This window comes from Bufo bufo, chromosome 5, assembly GCF_905171765.1.
Source record: "Bufo bufo chromosome 5, aBufBuf1.1, whole genome shotgun sequence".
In the NCBI taxonomy this organism is placed as follows: domain Eukaryota; kingdom Metazoa; phylum Chordata; class Amphibia; order Anura; family Bufonidae; genus Bufo; species Bufo bufo.
In genome coordinates this window covers 143,290,091-143,310,470 of record NC_053393.1, presented here as the reverse complement: position 1 = coordinate 143,310,470, position 20,380 = coordinate 143,290,091, and the positions used below count along the sequence as shown (strand labels likewise).

Below are 20,380 nucleotides of genomic sequence, written 5' to 3'. Positions count from 1 at the left end.
GACTATAAAAGAGGCATAATATAAGATATATGATGGATCAGAAATAATTATGCAGCATGAAGCAGATAATAGCTACTGGCAATAAACGTCCAAAGAAATTCCTGCGTCCCAAAAAAAAAAAAATTAAACAAAATCAAAAAATTGTACCCCATAAGCATAAGCAAAGGAGGGACCTAGCAGGGTACAGGCATTTGTTCTGCAGGCTTGCTTGTCGCAATGATCACTTACATTAAAAGCTTTCAGGCGCTCTGCCTCCACTCCGTCTGCTTCTGTTGCCTTCTCAACATCTTCATGGTCATCGTGGTCATCTTCATCTTCATCGCCCCGATTTAAAGATAAGTCTTCACCACAACCGCCTACACTTTCATTTTTTCCAGAATCATAGCTGGAGTAGCTATGTGCTGGAGACTGAGAAAAGGAGGAGATGCATCAGCTTCGTGATTGTTAGGACATGAATGATTCCTAACCAATAAACCTGATTTAGACATACATTTTCATAGTAGACATCACAGATAACCACAGATGATTCCTAAGTCTGTGCAATATTAATACATACTTACAAACATACATTCAAACATCATACATACATACAACGGACTTGGCCAGTTCCTTTTACTAGATGGACATGTCCTGGGAACAGCACATGCATTCAGCTTGTAAGTCTGGGTTCACATCACGTTTTTTCCCCCCATCCGTTTAACATATACAGAAAACATATACGTTAAATGGATGCCTCAGACTCATGCCATACGGTGGCATCTGCATGTTCTATATAAGCGATGCGTTTTTCACTGATGGTTGCTAGGAGAAGTTGTTTGTAAACCTTCACTTTTTTATCACGTGTGTGAAAAACGCATCAAAACGCATTGCCCCCGCAGAAGAAACTGAATAACTCAACACAATCGCAGACAAAACCGACTGAACTTTCTTGCAAAATGGTGCGAGTTTCACTGAACGCATCCAGGGCCAATCCGTCACGCTCGGGTGAAAGAGGCCTTAGAAACTACTATGCCAAAACGGAATTGTAAAGTGGTCTTCTAGGAGGTTGTCTTGTCTAAGATGATGACCAGCATGCACAATATAAGGTGGAACTGAAAATCGGTCACAGGAAATCTGGTCTGGATAAACAGATGGTTTTAGCAAAAAGTTAGTCTTTAGGAGAAATTTCATTTTATTGAAGTTTTTTTATAACAATGATGTAATATTGGACAAAACTAAAATCTAAATTGAGTAAAGTTGTATTTAATGTGCTTGAAGAAGAGCCATAGTTAATGTTGATATCTTCCTATAATATGGCAATATGGGATCATATTCGGTACTGCCCAATTCTAGGTGTCTGTTGGAAATCATCGGTGTTTGGATGAATTAACCAGCCATTTGTAAATGATTATAGTAATACAGTTAGGATCCCTGCCATGGTGATAACAATGGCGGGCAGACACTTCCCCATTGGATCTCTACAGATTCAATTCACCTCTAAACACTTTTTTTTTCAAAGCAAGGTTGGCCCCAGGGGTGTGCAATGTATTCAGCTGTACAGGTTGAATGATGTGACTACAAAAAGGGCAACAGTAGGTCCTAATGGCCTGAGCATGAGAAGCTTCAACCTCAGATTCCACACATGGTATCTCAACCTTTGGAAAGGGAGATGCACAGGAGGTACCCTAGTTCCTCTTCCTTTATTTTTAGCAATTATATTTGGGCACTGTGAATTTGGATATGACTGTGCTCCAGATATCTTATGCTGCCTTCTGTGACTCTTTGGGCATTATGTGGCACCATGAATAGGAGTGGCATCAATAGTACTATACTGCAATGCATAGGGCACTTTCCAGCCTATTGTTGGCTGTACGCTGTACACATCTGTTCCCACCGACACTGAACGGAGCAAAAGGGGAAATGTCTGACCATCACTACTTTCAAACTGTTTCTCTTTGCAGTCATGCATTAACCCTTTCAAGACCAGGTGGTTTTCCATTTTTTTGGGTTTTAATTTTTCACTCCCAGCCCTCCCAAAGCCATCACTTTTTTTTATTTTCTCATTCACATAGCCATACTTGGGATGTTTTTACGGGTACTTTCTAATGGCACTATTTACGGTTGCATACAATGTGGTGAGAAGCGGGGGAAATTCCAAATGGGGTGAAATTATAAAAAAAAAACACCATTCCGCCACAGTTTTATGTGTTTTTTTTAATACAGTTTCCTATGCGGTAACACTAATCTGTTACTTTTCTTCTTATTCTCTGGGTTTTTAAAATTACAATGATACCACATATGTACAGTTTTTCTAACGTTTTAATACTGTTAAGTTTTTTTGTGGGAGGTGAAGTGACCAAAAAAATGGCTTTTTGCACACGGTGATGCCCATGATGTTAATTTTTTTTTTTACTTATTTATGTATTTTTTATTTATTTTTGGGGGAAAGGGGGGTGATTAGAATTTTGATATTTTTAAAAACTTTTTCCTTTTTTTTACACTTTTTAATAGTTCCCCTAGGGCAGAGATGGGCATTACACACAGCCCAGTCAAGTCGATGAGTTGTCTGTGTAATACAGAACTGGACAGAAACTCTATATGCAATGCTTTTTTGTAACCACGCTCCACTATGGCCGGAGCATAAGGATCCTGCTCCGAGGACCCCCTGTAATAATTCTGTACTGGTGTCATTCAGCGCGTCTAGATACGTAGAGCCGCTGTATAATAGACAGGATGTTCTACGCTGTATTTTACCGTGCAGCTCGTCCTGTGCAGTGATCCTTCTTATAATGGGTATCATTCACTGTGTGATGATAATTGTAAAACTGGGATATTGAAAGGAATTGCCATAAAATTAGGGATAATACCATTCTGCCGGTAAAATCAGCACAATCCATAAAATGAAAACAGATCATCTTTCTGTGTGCAAACTGTTCCCACACAAAAAATACCGCGCCTATTTTCTCTTCTCGCAGCTTTTAGCACAATAAATCAGGTCGGATCCATTTTATACAGCCAGGGGGGCAGGCTCAAGCTGTGGGGCTTATAATGATATTTGTGCAATCTTGACTCTGTGAATGGGTACTTGAATTTATGGACATCTTAAATGAGCTAATGAGATATATTTATATGAGCTGTCTGAGGAGACAGATTAGCATGCTGTGAAATTTTATTGAGGAGATGGAAGTATCTGTTCCGCTTGCTTTCTATTCAGCAGGTCATTTTATTCTTACCTTTTCATTATAGTCATCATTTAGTTTATTGTTTTAAACTAATAGATTCCAGATCTGATTTATAGCGTGAGACGGAAGAGACTTCTTCAATCTCACTTTGATTAAACCATCTTAAGCAACTGCTGATGTAATCAGATGGAAAACAGGTCTTTTTGTTAACTTTTAGGTCTTAGGGGCACACTAGCAGTTGTGATATCTTTCAATATACCGGTGTAAGGAGACCTACTGTGTCGGCGAATATTATAGCAATCAAAAGAAATAAATCCACTCAAACATATAAAAAAAAACAACACATATCAGTGCAACCTCTTGTCTATCATAAGATGTACTATATGAGTAAACTCTGCAGCTGCACAATGGTACCAGGGCTCCAGACAACAACAAAAAACATCAAGGAGCCATTGGCTCCTAATCTGAAAAATGTAGGAGCCAAATGAAATTTTTGTTGTAACATAAGGGTCAGAAACGGGGTTTTCTTTAGCCTCTTGGCTATTCGTTTTTCCATTCCACATTGAGCTCCCAGCAACAGATAGAAGCCTGCAGGGCACGCTGGCAATTCTGGTGTGACATCACCTGGGCACATGGTCTTTACTCAGCAGAGGCTCCGTTCCCGCCATGCTGTCCCTGGCAGTTCATGAGCAGTCGGCAGTGGCGCGTGCTCCCCTGTTCCATTAATAGCAGTTAAATTATCGTGCGTATTCATACGCATTAGACATTTTTTAGGGAGTAAAAACTGTCTGTACAGGCGTCCATGACGCTTGTACAGTCGTTATTGCGACTAGGGATGAGCGAATCGACTTCGGATGAAAGATCCGAAGTCAATTTGCATAAAATGTAGTTCCCTAATTGCGGCCTCACCCGCTCACCATGTCTGCGATGCTGCATGCCCTAACCCTGCTGTTCTGTCGAGACTCCACCTGAAGCCTGGCAGGTAACAGCCATATTTTAATGAGGAGCGCCTTTGGACCTCTCCTGCACATCAGCCGTACTGTGCATACAAAAAGGATGGACTAAGTGCAAAAACAAAAGAGGGGTGTAAAGTGGTTGTCCCAAATGGCCATTTATTACATAACCACAGGTTAGATAAGCCTGGGGCTACATGGTGACTTTGGCCCCTTGCAGCGAGTCCGCAACACAGCTCCCGTCCTGACCTCCCTGCACTGACGGGAATCACATACCATTATATTGATTTATGATGCTATGTAACCCTTAGGCCCCTTTCACACGAGCGAGTTTTCTGCGCGGGTGCAATGCGTGATGTGTACATGAGCGTTGTTTTTTTACGCATCTGTTCTGCGTTGCGTGAAAATCGCATGTTCTATATTCAGCGTTTTTCACGCAGCCATGGCCCCATAGAAGTGAATGGGGCTGCGTGAAAAACGCATTGCATCCGCAATCAAGTGCGGGTGCGATGCGTTTTTCACTGATGGTTGCTAAGAGATTGTAATACAAAGGGTTGGCTCACACCTAATGACTATGCGAGGTGCTACTAACTCACAACAGGGGTGCCCTACCCCAAAGTGGCGTAATATAGAGAAAAATAGAGGGTGAGTGAGCACTCACAACATTTGTACCATAATGGAAATATTTAATAGGAGGGTTACACATAGGATAAAATATTAAGCATAAAATACATACAATATATCACACAAAAACAGTTTAAAATAGGATAAAAAACATTAAATTAATGTCATAGGCTTAATTCACTGATGTTGCACACTCTATCCCCACAATGGATAGCGACAGTCGTTGGTATGACTATAAATGTCACTTTAGACAACTCTGAGCGACTTGCTCCCTGAAATAACCGACTCGTATCAATGAGTCAGGCTATGTGTACAAATGTCTCAGTCCGCCAGATAATATTCAAAAGCAAGAGAGCACCGCTCTATATATTTGTTCAGCAGGTCACTTTCACCAGTGACTATCGTGAATGGTTAACGATAGATGGTAATGAGTAGATGCAACTCGTCTAGGGTTAACAGTTGTAGCCTCTATTCAGCTACCATAGCCACCAAGAAAGTCAATTGTCTGGGACACGCTGTTGTAATCCTATGTCCGCATATAGTGGTGACTGTTTGTCACTAGATGTTGCAATGTTAACTGAAGTGATTTTCAGGTTCCTACCTGCCTCCTGCGGGTGGCGAGCGGTGCGGGAAAGCACCTCGGACTGGCAGCGTCACAGTATCGCGAGATTGCGCGGTCAGGGGTTGTACCTTATCAGCGGCGTATATTTCCTTAGGCAGGTTCGGATGTATCGGTGACTTAGCTTGAATTATTTTTGCATGGCCATGCAATATTGGAGTGATGTACTTAGTGGAGGTCCTGTTGGTTTGATGGGCGCTTCTCCTTTACACCAGACGCGTTTCAGGGCGTACTATACCCCTTCCTCAGTGGTCAAGCGTCAACGATCCTCCCTCCACCTTTTATACTCAATTCAGTCACCCAAAAAATCCGGACACTGGATTACAGGAGTATCGTTTTTTATTGCGTTTTTGGTTGCGTTTTTTTCGCATCGCTGCGTTATTTTGAATATATGTCTGATCCATTGCGGGAGTTCCTCATATTGAATCATTTGAATTATAATGTCCCGTAAAGCATATAAAATATGAAACATCATAAACCAAGTTAAAAATCTATTAAGAAATGTAGCCATTCCCATGGATTAAGAATATTGACAGTGTAACCATCCAAAATATCTTTTATATAAAACATGATCTCGGGTTGATAGCCGAATATACCTACATAAATCAGTGTTCCAAAACATACTAATAAGGGAGGCGTAATTTGTGTAGGTTCTAGCAAAAATATGTTAACTTGATTCTGCTATACCAGGATTGTTGTGTATGAGTCATAAGTGCAGAAACCAGCAGACTTCAGGGATCGAGGGTTGTGGATGGAGGTCAGACAATTGACTTTCTTGGTGGCTATGGTAGCTGAATAGAGGCTACAACTGTTAACCCTAGACGAGTTGCATCTACTCATTACCATCTATCGTTAACCATTCACGATAGTCACTGGTGAAAGTGACCTGCTGAACAAATATATAGAGCGGTGCTCTCTTGCTTTTGAATATTATCTGGCGAACTGAGACATTTGTACACATAGCCTGACTCATTGATACGAGTTGGTTATTTCAGGGAGCAAGTCGCTCAGAGTTGTCTAAAGTGACATTTATAGTCATACCAACGACTGTCGCTATCCATTGTGGGGATAGAGTGTGCAACATCAGTGAATTAAGCCTATGACATTAATTTAATGTTTTTTATCCTATTTTTAACCATTTTTGTGTGATATATTGTATGTATTTTATGCTTAATATTTTATCCTATGTGTAACCCTCCTATTAAATATTTCCAATATGGTACAAATGTTGTGGTTGCTAAGAGATGTTGTTTCTAAGGCCTCTTTCACACGGGCGTTGCGGGAAAATGTGCGGGTGCGTTATGGGAACACCCGCGATTTTTCAGTGCGAGTGCAAAACATTGTAATGCGTTTTGCACTCGCGTGAGAAAAATCGCGTATGTTTGGTACCCAAACCCGAATGTTTTCACAGAAGTTCGGGCTTGGTATCGGTGTTCTGTAGATTGTATTATTTTCCCTTATAACATGGTTATAAGGGAAAATAATAGCATTCTGAATACAGAATGCATAGTAAAATAGCGCTGGAGGGGTTAAAAAAAAATATATAATTTTTTTACTCACCTTAATCCACTTGACCGCGGAGCCCGACTTCTCCTTCTGTCTCCTTTCTTCAGGACCTGGGTAAAGGACCTGTGGTGACGTCACTCCGGTCATCACATGATCCATCACATGATTCATCACCATGGTGATGGATCATGTGATGACCGGAGTGACGTCACCACAGGTCCTTTACCCAGGTCCTGAAGAAAGGAGACAGAAGGAGAAGCCGGGCTCCGCATGTGTGTTTAAAGTTCTATATTGAATTTAGTAAAAAAAAGACTCTGCCAACACCTGACAACCACCATCCACAACATACATAACCATATTAAGCAGAATAAGGTTTCTACAGTTCTGCATCCACAGGACCAGTGTGACTTCAAGAGATCTGACTGCAAATAAATGCATTAAAGTAGCAACCATCTGCTGGCCAGACATGCGGCATATGGACCTTTTTTCTTTCTTTACTTGGATTCTACAAATATTGGACTCATTCCAGAGTGTGAGGTACTGTTGTATTTTCCGGACTATAAAATGCACTGGACGATAAGACCCCCTCTACGGTTAAACAACAGAAAATTAGAAAAAAAAATATTTTCTATTTACTAAACTTTCCCAGGTGGTTTAATAAAGTAGAAGTGTCAAGGTCACTTTTGGGTTCTAACATGGGGGGTTTAATAATTTTGGTCAGCTTCTGTCCTTACTGTGTTATCTGCTGACCATAGAAACAAACAGTAATGGTACATGCGGTCAATGTATTAAATGTACCTATACAAGTACATGTGTCTCCTGTCATTGTTCCAAGGTGTCCTGACATGCTTGTTCTGCTAAATTATTTTTTTTTCACTCTCCTTAATCATGCACATCATACAAATACATGCACATTATACACAAACAGCTCTGCAGCATACACATACTGACATACACTCACCTAAAGAATTATTAGGAACACCATACTAATACGGTGTTGGACCCCCTTTTGCCTTCACAACTGCCTTAATTCTACGTAGCATTGATTCAACAAGGTGCTGATAGCATTCTTTAGAAATGTTGGCCCATATTGATAGGATAGCATCTTGCAGTTGATGGAGATTTGAGGGATGCACATCCAGGGCACGAAGCTCCCGTTCCACCACATCCCAAAGATGCTCTATTGGGTTGAGATCTGGTGACTGTGGGGGCCATTTTAGTACAGTGAACTCATTGTCATGTTCAAGAAACCAATTTGAAATGATTCGAGCTTTGTGACATGGTGCATTATCCTGCTGGAAGTAGCCATCAGAGGATGGATACATGTTCTCATTCTGTTTACGCCAAATTCGGACTCTACCATTTGAATGTCTCAACAGAAATCGAGACTCATCAGACCAGGCAACATTTTTTTCAGTCTTCAACAGTCCAATTTTGGTGAGCTCGTGCAAATTGTAGCCTCTTTTTCCTATTTGTAGTGGAGATGAGTGGTACCCGGTGGGGTCTTCTGCTGTTGTAGCCCATCCGCCTCAAGGTTGTGCGTGTTGTGGCTTCACAAATGCTTTGCTGCATACCTCGGTTGTAACGAGTGGTTATTTCAGTCAACGTTGCTCTTCTATCAGCTTGAATCAGTCGGCCCATTCTCCTCTGACCTCTAGCATCAACAAGGCATTTTTGCCCACAGGACTGCCGCATACTGGATGTTTTTCCCTTTTCACACCATTCTTTGTAAACCCTAGAAATGGTTGTGTGTGAAAATCCCAGTAACTGAGCAGATTGTGAAATACTCAGACCGGCCCGTCTGGCACCAACAACCATGCCACGCTCAAAATTGCTTAAATCACCTTTCTTTCCCATTCTGACATTCAGTTTGGAGTTCAGGAGATTGTCTTGACCAGGACCACACCCCTAAATGCATTGAAGCAACTGCCATGTGATTGGTTGACTAGATAATTGCATTAATGAGAAATAGAACAGGTGTTCCTAATAATTCTTTAGGTGAGTGTGTATACTCATACACAGCTCTACTGCATACACACCTGACAAAAACAGCTTTGTTACACAGCTGACGTATAAATGCACACAGCTTTGCTACATGCACACCTGACAAACACAACCAGTCTGCACAGCTGACATATATACACAGATGGCACTGCTACATACACAACTAGCAAACACAGCTCTGGCACACAGCTGACGAATATACACACACAAGCTCTGCTGCATGAATACCTAACAAACACAACTCTTGATTTTTCAGGATGTTGCTAGACTAGAGCAAAGCTACATAGCTACTGAATTAATAAAGGACATTTACAGTTTTAAAAATTGGGTTCCGCAGGTTGATTTCAGGGACTGAGGCTGCAGGTAGTGATTACTGAGATACAGGGGTCTTAAATCATATGCCTTAACACACACACATACCCGATCAGCTCTAACATTAAAATCAGCTGCCTAATTTCTGTTTACTTCTCCCTCGTGTCATCAAAACAGCTATGACCCATTGAGGCATGGACTCCACAGAACCTCTGCAGGAACTGATATCTTAAAGAGGACTTTTCATGCAATTTTATTAAGGGAGATATATATATCTGTACTTGCGGGGTACCCCCCACTGATGCTGCCACCCTGCTTGATTTTTTTAAATATGCCCTTCTATGCCCCGCCGGATTTCTCCCGCTCAGTATGCTAATACTGCGCATCGGAACAGGGAGGAGGAGACGCCAGGGTTTCTCTGTGGGCATCTCCTTCTCCCTGGCTGTAGCGCTGTCCAAGGTTTTTTCTCCCTTCTTCACTTCTGCTTTTGTATCCAAATATGAGAACCACATAGTCCTCACATAATGGGGGGAAGTTACTAAGTTACTAAGACTGGCGTCTCTAACATTCACATTCAGCAGAAGAGGGCTGAGAGGAAACGGTTAGGAAGTTGTCAGAATGAAAAATAATATTAATAAGAACCATCTTTCACATGCCATAAATATTGATTACATTTATGTAAATGCTGCTATGGAGGCAATATGTTACCATTTATTTTAATTTAAATATATTCAATTAAGTTACCATAAAAATGATAAGATACCATATTTAGGAAACCAGAAGATAAATGTATTTCCTGCATTTGAGCATAATATCTATTACATCAGATATTACTGGGCTTGTTCATTCAGAAATGCATTTTTATTTTCCAAAGTTACTAAATGAAAGGGGGTATAACCTAGCTATATGCCCCCATTGTCTGAGACGAGACAACCCCTTTAACTGCTTATTTGCGTTTTTCTCCAGAAGCCCCTGTACCTGGGTTAACAGTGAATTTCCTGGTGACTCCCTCTAATAATCACTAATATTTCACCTTCTGCTTCACTTCATGAGCAGACAAATAATCTTCAAGACTTCTGTTGATAAATTGTGCGAAAAGTTCATCCATGCTTGTAAAAATGTTTTTCTGAACTCCTCATTCTTGCACCTATAACTCTAACTCTACCCACAGTAGATGACCATTGTGTGATCTAAATTGTTAGAAACAGTATTCTACTTGTCGAGAAGAGAACTGGTATTTTCATAAGGAAGCTGTGGAGCATTTTTGCACATAAACCATAATTTCTAAGGATTATATCTAACAAATCGTATTTTTAGTGCTTCAATACGGATACAAGGAAGCCATGATAATGTTCTGCTTCTGGATGGTGTCTTACTGGAATAAGTATTCCCTTGTATTAAGAATCAACACAGCCTAATATTAGATATGCTGTTCATTTCTGAGTGTCAATTCACAAGAAGCCGTTGTGGTCGTGTGAGAAGCACTGAGAAAACCCTGTAGATTAATAAGAGATATAATGTACATGACCACAGTTATACCTCTAGGGAGAATGCCATTACAAGATGTACTTCGAGAGAAAAGATGTGTAAGGGGAAGCCTGATCATTGTGTCGAGATATGTAAGTAGTCTAGATGTACACATCAAAGGAGATCAGGGTTGCCAAACAACCAGCTATTTCTGGACAGTCCGTAAAAATAGTTGACTTTTTTCATGTGTCCGTGAAAAAAAAAATTGATGTGTCCATGATTGTTTTTTGAGGCTGGTGGTATTAACTAGATTATTTTGGTGGTAATTATTATCATTTTACAGATCACAGTAAATGCTGGTAATGAGTTCTCATCAGTATACTGAACTATAAACATTACTACAATTTTTATAAATTATTATGGTTTTCCAATTTGTCTGTAAAAATTGTTGGCTGTCTGTGATGTTGGGATAAGAAGAAAAATTCTGGCTGTCAACCCTGAAGGAGATGTTCTCCTGTATAATATCAAAAAGTATTTAGGGTTTCCAATTTTTGTAACCCGACAAAATGCTTAGGATCAGAATACTTGTGATACCAAGGTTGAGCCTGACCACATACAACCTTATAACCTAGTTCACCTCCCCCAACATGCAGGTTTGCAGGACTATATGACTTACCTTGCTTCCATTCTCTCTTGCTTCTCGTTCCATCTTAATATCACCAATCAGCAGGTTCTTGTACTTGGTTTTTCCATTACTACTGTGATCATCTATTTGGAATTCTGAATTTAGTGGAGTTGATGGAGGACAGTCACTCAGATTCAATGGTTGTTCATCTTGCTCCAGACTAGGTTTTCCATTGCTGTTGGCTTCTGTTGCCTCAATGCTGTTTGCTCCTCCTGTTGCATTTGAGCCGTGTCCCAACGTTTCATTACCACTAAAACTCTCTGGAGCGGAATCATCTGCAAAACAGATATTTTAAACAGCTGTTGAGTTTTTACATCGTCCTCATAAAAGCAATGCATTTAGAAAGCAACCATAAAACCAAACGTCCTAACGTATGTGTCATATTCTCATCACATCTAGAATAATTACATTAGATAAACCTCAATTTGTTTAGCACTGACTAAACAAATCATCCCTGCAACCTTTAAAGTGTTACTGAGCGATGTATGGACAGGTGGGCATCATGCCCGCTCCAGCAAATATACTGAGCGGCCTTGAAGTTTTATTCATGAAATGTTATTCATGATTTATCCTCTTGATGTTATGCCATATGACCTAGATTTATAGTGAATGACATAGAATGATGTGTCAGGCTCACATAACCAAATCCAGCGTGTCCTGACCTATGTGTCCAGGAATGGCGCAGATTTATGAAAACTATCTAAAAACAGTCTTTATTGCCCCCAGCAACCAATCACAACTCTGCTTCCATTTAGTTTTCTGCTCTCCAAAAATGAAAGCTTTTGTGTTAGATAGTTTCATAAATGGTCGACCAGGCAACATGTAGTAACATAGCACAGTCTGTCTCATTTCATCAATGTACTGTAGATTACACATTCCCCGGCCTCTTGCTTTTTTACGAAACTTGTCTGTGAGTATACCTGTGCAATTTTCCATGGCTTTTACCAAATCACATAGTGCTATATAATTAATCATAAATAAGATGTATAAGAATCGGCAGCATACATACAGTAAATCCATATACAGAAGATCAAGACAAAAGTAAAAAAACAACAAAAAAAACCTCATTGACATCCTGGGAAAGCCAGCCACTGGTAACCAAGAGCTCTCCATTGGGTACTGCACACGGACATTTTCATGAATTGCACACAGACCCATTCTTTTCTATGGGGCTGCAAAAAATAAACGGACAGAAAACGGATGTCATCTGTGTGCAGTCTGCATCCGTAGAACCTGTCCTATTCTTGTTCATTTTGCAGAAAAGAATAAGCTTTTTACAGCGGGATCCGCAAAAATTGAAGGATGCACACGGACTGCCTCCTTATTTTGTGGATCCACGATTTGCGGACTGCAAAACAGATACGGTCGCGTGCAGGAGGCCTTATAAAGAGCAACGTGTAATAGAGAAAAACGATCCCATTAGGCAACACTACAGAGTGTGTCAGGCTGCAGTGATACTCCAGCATTTTATGAAGCCATGCCTCAGAGCACTAAGCACTTGTTTTATATGCTGTCCTTCTGCTCTTATTACCATGGCCTCCTGCTGCTTTACATGCATGCCTTACCGCTGCTGTGTGACTTCATCAAAAAAAATTTTTAAACTTTTAATTTAGGAATTCAGCTAGAATGTTCTTACAAGAAAAAATAACTCTGCTTTCACAGTTTGATCCATTTATCCTACATGGTAGTTTGAGGGTTCATTATATCCCTAACGAATGGTTTAGAACTGAATTCCACAGGTAATGGAATGGACATGCTAGGAAATTTGCGCCATGAGAGTTGTCCATATACATCCGGTACTGTATATCTCATATCTCCTTAGTGTCGTCACCACAATACCTGCTTGTTGACACGTACAGCTAGGTGACATTTGGTCAGATCTAAACATGGTGTTGAAAATGAGTGAGGTGTGTAACACCCCAGAGTGGTGCTACCACTTCTGCACCTTGCTGCTATCTTTATGGTCTAACCTGTATGTCACCTATATATTTATTTCCAGGTCCCTCAAAACTGCGCATTTATAATAATGTTATGTAACTTTTCATGTAATGTGCCTGGTTCACCAGCAGGTGGCAGCAAACACGGCAGAGCTATAGTTAGATAGAATGAAACTCACCGTTCCATTCCCCATCCCCTTTGGTCAGAAGTGGAACAGTACTGCTTGCTACCAAAAGGAGGTGGGGCAGTTCTGGTTTGTGCTGGTTGGAGCTGCCAGGATTCTAACCTATTCCTTGGCTGAAGATAAGTCCGACTAAAAAGTGAAGTTGTCACGGGGTTCCGAAGGTGCACTCGGTCCCCCATTGCCCGCAGACCTGTTGCTTAGCTTTGGGAATGAGGATTTGTGCTTGACCTCATTCCCAGGGCGGCTTTGCTGCTCCTAGTCTGCCTTGAGCGCCGAGCTGATCACTCGGTGCTCGACTGGTTGGCCTGTCGGTCATGTGACGCTGGCCACATCACATGACCCTCACTCCCCACTATAAATACAGGCAGCCTGCTGGTCACAGGTTGCCTGTTAATTTCTAGGTTCCTGGCTATTTGTTGGACTACTGAATACTTACCTGATCCTGTTCCCTGACGATCCTCTGCCTGCTCCTCCTGTACTTCGCATCCATCCTGGTATTGTGACCTCGGCTCCCACCTGACTACTCTCTTAGGACTCCTCTTGTACTTCGCTACTCTCCTGGTATTTGACCTCGGCTTCTCCTGACCATTCTTTGCTTAATCCGTTGTACTGCGTAGCTCTCTTGGTTCTGACCCGGTCCGTTCATGTTCCGTATTTTGTCTTGTCTGTCTTCCCTGCACATATCCTAAGTTAGGGACTGCCGTCCAGTTGTCCCCTGTCATCAGGACTTGTGAGGCAAGTAGGCAGGGCCAGGGGTGAGCGTGGAGCGCAGTGGTCACTACCCTTCCCCCTGTGTGTGTGGACGTGACCGTTACAGAAGTGCAGCATGAAGAGGCAGCCAAGTTACCAAGTCTGCTTTTCAGTACAGCAGAGTGAGAGAAGGATAGAGCAGAGTTGAGTTTGCCTGCCAGTTTAATGCTAAAGCCTGCTGGAACCAAGACAAAGCCTGTAAACTGTTTGAAGAAACATTTATTCAAAGTAAAGCTGCCATTAAACTTTATCTGAAGTTCTGGACTAAAGTTATTCTTTCAAAACCCTCAATTATTTCCACTATTTATTGCTTCAGAGCCAAAGCCTGGGGTCCAGCCGTATCCAGGTAGGAGCACCGTGAAACATAAAGAAACAGATAGGCCATACTATATCACTCACGATTCCTACACCCTGGGAGGCGCCAATTGCAGATGTACCACAGTTAATGGGGTTATCCTATGAGTAAAAAAAATTATCTGGATTAATGCACACCACAACAGAGACTCAAAATGCTAAGGAATACACAGGAAATTACCGCAGGAAGAAATAGAATAATGACAGCTTAGAGTTCTTAAAGGGAGTATTCAAGATAAAGCAGTGGAGATAATGCAGTGATGAATGGGCAAGAAAGCAGCTTTAGCTTGTCAGGCACTTTCTAATTTCAATGAATTGTGAGCTAGCTTGTAAGCAAGTAGAATTCTTAGTAAATAAAATGTTAAGAAGGCAATCCCTCCAAGAAGCTACCATGAAAGGAAGGCAGTGTCATGTTTAATATGTTTAATGTGGAAATCTGTGTGATCTCCACCTAATCTCTGGTGAGCAGAAGCCACTTCATGATTATTTGCACATACACTTCAGAGAAACAATCTTTTCATCTGGGGTCTGAGATTCAGTTCACTGCCCTAGCTCAGCATGCTGGCCAAGACAGCGACTTGTTGAGTCCGCCTTCTTGGTGCTACCTGGGGCTGATTTCCCACTAGGTGCCCTTGGACGCTGTGCAACAATTTTTAAGGATTTAGGAGGGTTTTAAAGGAGTTGTCTGATTGTTTTGTATTGGTGACCTATCCTCAGCATAGGTCATCGGTATCTGATCGGTGGGGGTCTAACTCCCTACACCCCTGTTGATCAGCTGCTTGAAAAAGCTGTGGCGCTCCAGTTAATCATACTAACCCTTTTTGATCCGATCCTCTGTCTCTGATGATTCGATGCTACTCTGATCCCTACTGCTCTCCACTTCCTGGTCTCTGGACATGTAAGAGATGCCTGCCCAACCAATTACTGACCATAGCGGTGACCTGCCTCGGCCAGGGATTTGCTGAGTTGGCGGTTCCTGGCATTACCAGAACATCAAGCTGAGATCAGGAAGTAGAGAGCAGCAGGACAATGGGCAGCATCATAACGGCAACGGTGGAGGATCAAAGAGAAGGAGTATGGATTTTTTAAAAATTTTAACCCACTGTGAGTCACATATTTAAAAGGCATTACACCCTGCTGCCCTATTTATACAGACAATAAAGGGGTGTTTTTAAGAATGAATAACTATTGGCAATTATATCAATGTATTTAATACATTTAAAGAATTTCTGAATGGAGGAGACGTCACATGGAGGTGATTTACCTGGTCACATGACCCTCCATCAGCAGCTATTTTATGGACAAGACATCTGTGTGGACAGTACAATAGACTTTGTGTACCTTATGAAATATAAAAAATGGTGCAGAATTTCAACAAAGGTTATATAAGTGCCATATAATCATCTTAGTCAACGATAACCAGAAAGTGGCCAACCCCTTTAACCATTTAGATTAAAATGTTGGTGCGGCTTGGTCACATTTATGAATTAAAAAAACCTTCTAGGTATGTCAATTTTGTAGGTGCTTTCTCTATAGGAAAAAAAATGGCTGGGAAAAAACGCACGGTAAAAATGTGTGACCTAAAAATGTCACAAGAAATGGTTTAAAAAAAACAAAAAAAGCCTACATTTTTTTCCAAAGCCCAAAAAATATATGTTTCTGTGACTAAACATATGATTACCTATTGGTTGGCACTCCATGTGCATAGGCCTACAGTCTTATTTTTTTTTTTTTAATTGTTCCTATGGTAATAACAGCATTGCTTGATCTTTTATGCACTGTATGCCCCATATACTTATGAACAAGACAGAAATTCAGCCCTGGTATTTGAAAGTATACAGGCTGGCAAGATGGAGGCTTGCACGTCGGGGATGGCACCATCCCAGTAGGAGAGGGCATTCATGGAAATATTTCCTACTGCTATGAGGGGGCACAATGTGGGCATAAGTACTGTGAATGGGATATAAGGTGGGCATAAACACAGTGAGGGGGCACAATGTGGGCATTACTACTGTGAGGGGGCATAACGTGGGCATTACTACTGTGAGGGAGCACAATGTGGGCATTACTACTGTGAGGGAGCACAATGTGGGCATTGCTACTGTGAGAGGGCACAATGTGGGCATTACTACTGTGAGGGAGCACAATGTGGGCATTACTACTGTGAGGGAGCACAATGTAGGCATTACTACTGTGAGGGAGCACAATTTAGGCCTTACTACTGTGAGGGAGCACAATGTGGGCATTGCTACTGTGAGAGGGCACAATGTGGGCATTACTACTGTGAAGGAGCACAATGTGGGCATTACTACTGTGAGGGAGCACAATGTGGGCATTACTACTGTGAGGGAGCACAATGTGGGCATTGCTACTGTGAGAGGGCACAATGTGGGCATTACTACTGTGAGGGAGCACAATGTGGGCATTACTACTGTCAGGGGACACAATGTGGGCATTACTAGTGTCAGGGGGCACAATGTGGGCATTACTACTGTGTGGTAGCACTAAGGGGAAAGCAATGCCCCAGATTACCCTGTTATACCATTGAGATGGCTAGGTTTTATAGGGCAGCACGGCGCCCCAGCAGTGGATTGAACATGGACAGTCACCATCCCCTGTTCATGTGGTTATTCTTTTTGCTCTATCACATCAGTGACCTTGTTCTGGTTCCAGCGGACATCACGTCGACATGCCAGAAACACCCTGGATGCAGTAGGACCAGTTGGTTCCTTCATTTTTTGCAAGGTGTATTGATACCACCGTGTGCCCTATGATACATTTTATCAAGTAACATATTGGGGGTCATTTACAGACTGTTTTTTTTGCACCAATCATTGTTCCCCCTCTGCACTGCTAATTATGAATTAGGTGCACCTCTGGGAGTCCGTGTCAGTCATTGCCCCTGTTAAGCACTTACAAAATATTTGTAAGGATATTATTAAAAGCTACAAACTACAAAGCCATAATCCCTAGGAGGATCGGTGAGTATTGTTATGCGCTAGGTGGAGTTAGAGGCGTGGCTTAGTAAAAGCAAAACTTACCACAGCGCGTTGAGCGCACCACTGATGTTGTCCCTCTTTCTGATCTAATAAAGCTGAGTATTAAATGCAGGTGGGAGGCGACACACAGTACTGAATCCTTGTCCAGGGTGCAGGAAAGCCTAGCTACACCTCTAGCCAGGGGCCCCATGCAACTCCATTATATGTGTGGCACAAAAGACCGCCATTGAGTGCAGGGAGTAGTACTGCTCCAGATAAAAGTCAGCTGTCAGGACAAAAGGATAAGAGTGGCCCACTGAGGACACCGGCCCATCTGGTATTTGCCAGAAGGCCAGTCCGGCCCCGTACATGATTATATGACGATACATCTCCAGCCCTTGCTCTGCATTTCACTGCAGGCACGCGCAGCTATGTAATGCATGTGTCTGCCCCGTCACTGGACTCATGATTTATGCAAGGATACAGAAGATCAAGTTGAATGAACAGGGAAGGAGCCCAAAGTCAGCGCCGGATTAACCACGGTTTAAGCTAAAAATAGCGGATGAAGAACTCATCATCCCTCATGTCTTCTGGAGCAGCACAGGGAGTTCAGACGCTACAACGTGAAGATATATATATATATATATATATATATATATATATATATAGCACTTCTTCCCCTAAATTCTACATATATTTGGGGTTCCTCGAAAAATTGCAAAGAAAATCTGTGTATATTCTCTACTCTCTAGCATTAAAGATACCATGTGTAGCATGCAAACATTCATCATCCTGAACACAAGTCACAGGATATAAAATCCAATAATAAATGTGCTCAATCTGCCAGTGGGACTTCTGCCTAGGAAAAATGATCAATGAGTTTAATACGCCTCTATTACTGCTTCTCTCGGTGATGGACAGCAGGTGGCGCTGCTGTCTTCAAACACTGATCTGTCCCCTGTGAACAGTGACACTTGGCTTAGTTTATTACCGTCCTATGATATTTTTTTTTGTTTTTTTTTTTGTCCTTTTTTGTGCTTTTGTTCCTGTATGAAGTAGAATAGTGGATGCAGGATAGAATCATTATTAAATGTGCAATTATTCTGTCGTATGACGATTTTTTAAATACTTTTATAAACATACGATGGCTTAGAAAATATGAATATAGACTTACACATTTTTTCATGCTCCATTGACAAAACAGTAAAAAATAAAGATGGTTGTGCGTATTGCCAGACTGATTCTATAATCAAGAGCTTTCCAATATGGGCCACATAGGTTTCCTGCAATAACCAGCTGTTTCTATAAAGCTCATACAGCACTGATTACTTTTGCAGCTTTTCAGCATTTTGGATCCTGACCTCTGAGGAAACAGGTGCATTACGTAGTCCCAACAGTATTGTATATTGATTCATGCAAACAGCATACACCAGGTAGAGAGGTTGCAGGTGCCTGGGATCCAGCAAAAAAAATGGTTAAAGAAAAAATGTATGTTTTTTTTTCCCATTTAGGGGGCCCATACACATTCAGGTTTTGATCAGGTTTTCTGATACAGTTTTGAGCTAAAACAAGATGTGGATCGTAAAGAGAGAGAAGGTATTAAAGGGCATCTGTCAGCAGATTTGTATCTATGAAACTGTCTGACCTGTTACACGTGCGCTTGGCAGCTGAAGACATCTGTGTTGGTCCCATGTTCATATGTGCCCACATTGCTGAGAAAAAGGAAGTATTAATATATGCAAATGAGCCTCTAGGAGCAATGGGGGCGGTGCCATTACACCTAGAGGCTCAGCTCTCTCTGTAACTACTGTGTCTTCTCCACTTTGTTTGACAGGTACTGAAAACATCATCATGCCTAGCCCTGTCAATCAAAGTGCATGGGGCGCAGCAGTTGCAGAGAGAGCTGAGCCTCTAGGTGTAATGGCAACGCCCCCGTTGCTCCTAGAGGCTCATTTGCATATATTAAAATACAAATTTACTTAATTTTTCTCAACAATACGGGCACATATGAACATCAGACCAACACAGATTCCTTCATCTGCCAAGCGCACATGTAGCAGGTCAGTCAGTTTTTATAGGTACAAATCTGCCGACAGATGCCCTTTAAGGACAAATACCACTTTTTCTCTTTTTTAAATCCAAAACTGGTTTTAACTTCAAAATTGCATTGGAGATCCTGATCAAAACCTGTCCAGGCATTTACACATGACAGACATAGTGGTTCATTGGTTAGCAGCGCTGGGGTCCTAGGTTCGGCAAGGACAACACCTGCATGGAGTTTGTATGTTCTCCCCGTGTTTGCGTGGGTTTCCTCCCACACTCCAAAGACATACGTACTGATAGGGAACTTAGATTGTGAGCCCCATTGGGGACAGTGTGATGTTAATGTAAAGCGCTGCGGAATATGTCAGCGCTATATAAGAGAGTAAACTAAATACAAATAAATACAATTTCTTGCAGAAATATCTGCATCTGAAAATCTCCTGCGTTTGTGTCAATGGGATTGTTTCTGCAGCATGTGCTTGGATTTGTGCGAGTTACATATATTCGGATAAATGGGACAGTTGCAGAAACTTCTACAACAACCTGCCACGTGTGGGGGCACAGACATTCAGTTGTATCTGTGGCCAATATCCCACAGGGCCCATAGTATAATAGAGGCTCATACTATACATTTAAAGGGCTTCTGTCACCCCACTAAAGTCAAATATTTTTTTTGGGCTACTTAAATTCCTTATACTGCGATATATCAATATATGATGATCTTACTGATTTTCGTTCTGTAGTTTCTTCAAAAAATGGACTTTTATAATATGTAAATTACCTCTCTACCAGCAAGTAGGGC

The 20,380-nt window shown here is 41.5% G+C and overlaps 1 protein-coding gene across 2 annotated transcripts in view; it reads right to left on the bottom strand.

The window, feature by feature from the left end:
- Positions 1-20,380, bottom strand: part of NOL4 (nucleolar protein 4) — a 321,068-nt gene that overhangs the window by 72,024 nt on the left and 228,664 nt on the right. For both annotated transcript variants that reach the window (XM_040433328.1, XM_040433329.1), the window contains exons 6-7: positions 11,323-11,606; positions 229-408 (exon numbers count right to left, since the gene is read on the bottom strand). In XM_040433328.1, the coding sequence (XP_040289262.1) occupies positions 229-408; positions 11,323-11,606 (464 nt within the window). The remainder of the gene's footprint in view (positions 1-228; positions 409-11,322; positions 11,607-20,380) is intronic.